The sequence below is a fragment of the Antrostomus carolinensis genome, unplaced genomic scaffold (assembly GCF_000700745.2).
Source record: "Antrostomus carolinensis isolate BGI_N321 unplaced genomic scaffold, ASM70074v2 scaffold54097, whole genome shotgun sequence".
In the NCBI taxonomy this organism is placed as follows: Eukaryota; Metazoa; Chordata; class Aves; order Caprimulgiformes; family Caprimulgidae; genus Antrostomus; species Antrostomus carolinensis.
This window is the reverse complement of record NW_010327703.1, coordinates 26-566: the sequence shown is the minus strand read 5'-3', so window position 1 is coordinate 566 and position 541 is coordinate 26. Positions and strand designations below refer to the sequence as shown.

Genomic DNA, 541 nt, shown 5'->3' with positions numbered 1-541 from the left:
GAAGCAGGGGATCAGTAGATGCCACACACGTACCCAAGGGTACCTGCAGGGGACATTCCTTCCACCCCAAACCACATCCCAACCCTATTAAGACAAGCCACCGTGATGGAGACACACTACATACGAGAAGGGACATTTATATTTCTTAAAAGGCTCATGGATCAGCATATGTCGCTTGAGTTTGTCCTTCCGATTGAAAGCTGCATCACACACTGAACACTTGAAGGGCTTTTCACCTGGGTAAGAAAGACAGCGAGAGTCAGGGCGAGTCCAGTCACACAGGGCTGCTCTAGTCACATGCAGGGTTCAGTCTGGCAGCAGTGCCGCTCTCTGCTTCTCCACAAACTTCCCCCCAAGCTTCCCTCCCCTGCCTGATGGGTAAATGGATGGATACAATCCACACTGTGCACTGCTCCTGCTCTCCAGGAACAGCTCCTTCAGCTTCTGCAACTGCAGGCAGCGGGGAAGCCATTTCTGTGTCCCACTTCTAACTGGTGCAGTACTGGGCATAAAAGGCTGAACCAAAACCGTACATAAGAAA

At 51.4% G+C, this 541-nt stretch overlaps 1 protein-coding gene across 1 annotated transcript in view; it reads right to left on the bottom strand.

Annotated features, from left to right (window-relative positions):
* The window catches only part of LOC104528061 (zinc finger protein 341-like), a gene marked incomplete at its 5' end in the record, with an annotated part of 3,149 nt that extends 2,913 nt beyond the window's left edge, over window positions 1-236 (bottom strand). The window contains one exon of the mRNA XM_010171959.2: window positions 125-236. Within this exon, the coding sequence (XP_010170261.2) occupies window positions 125-236 (112 nt within the window). The remainder of the gene's footprint in view (window positions 1-124) is intronic.
* Window positions 237-541: the final 305 nt, after the last annotated feature.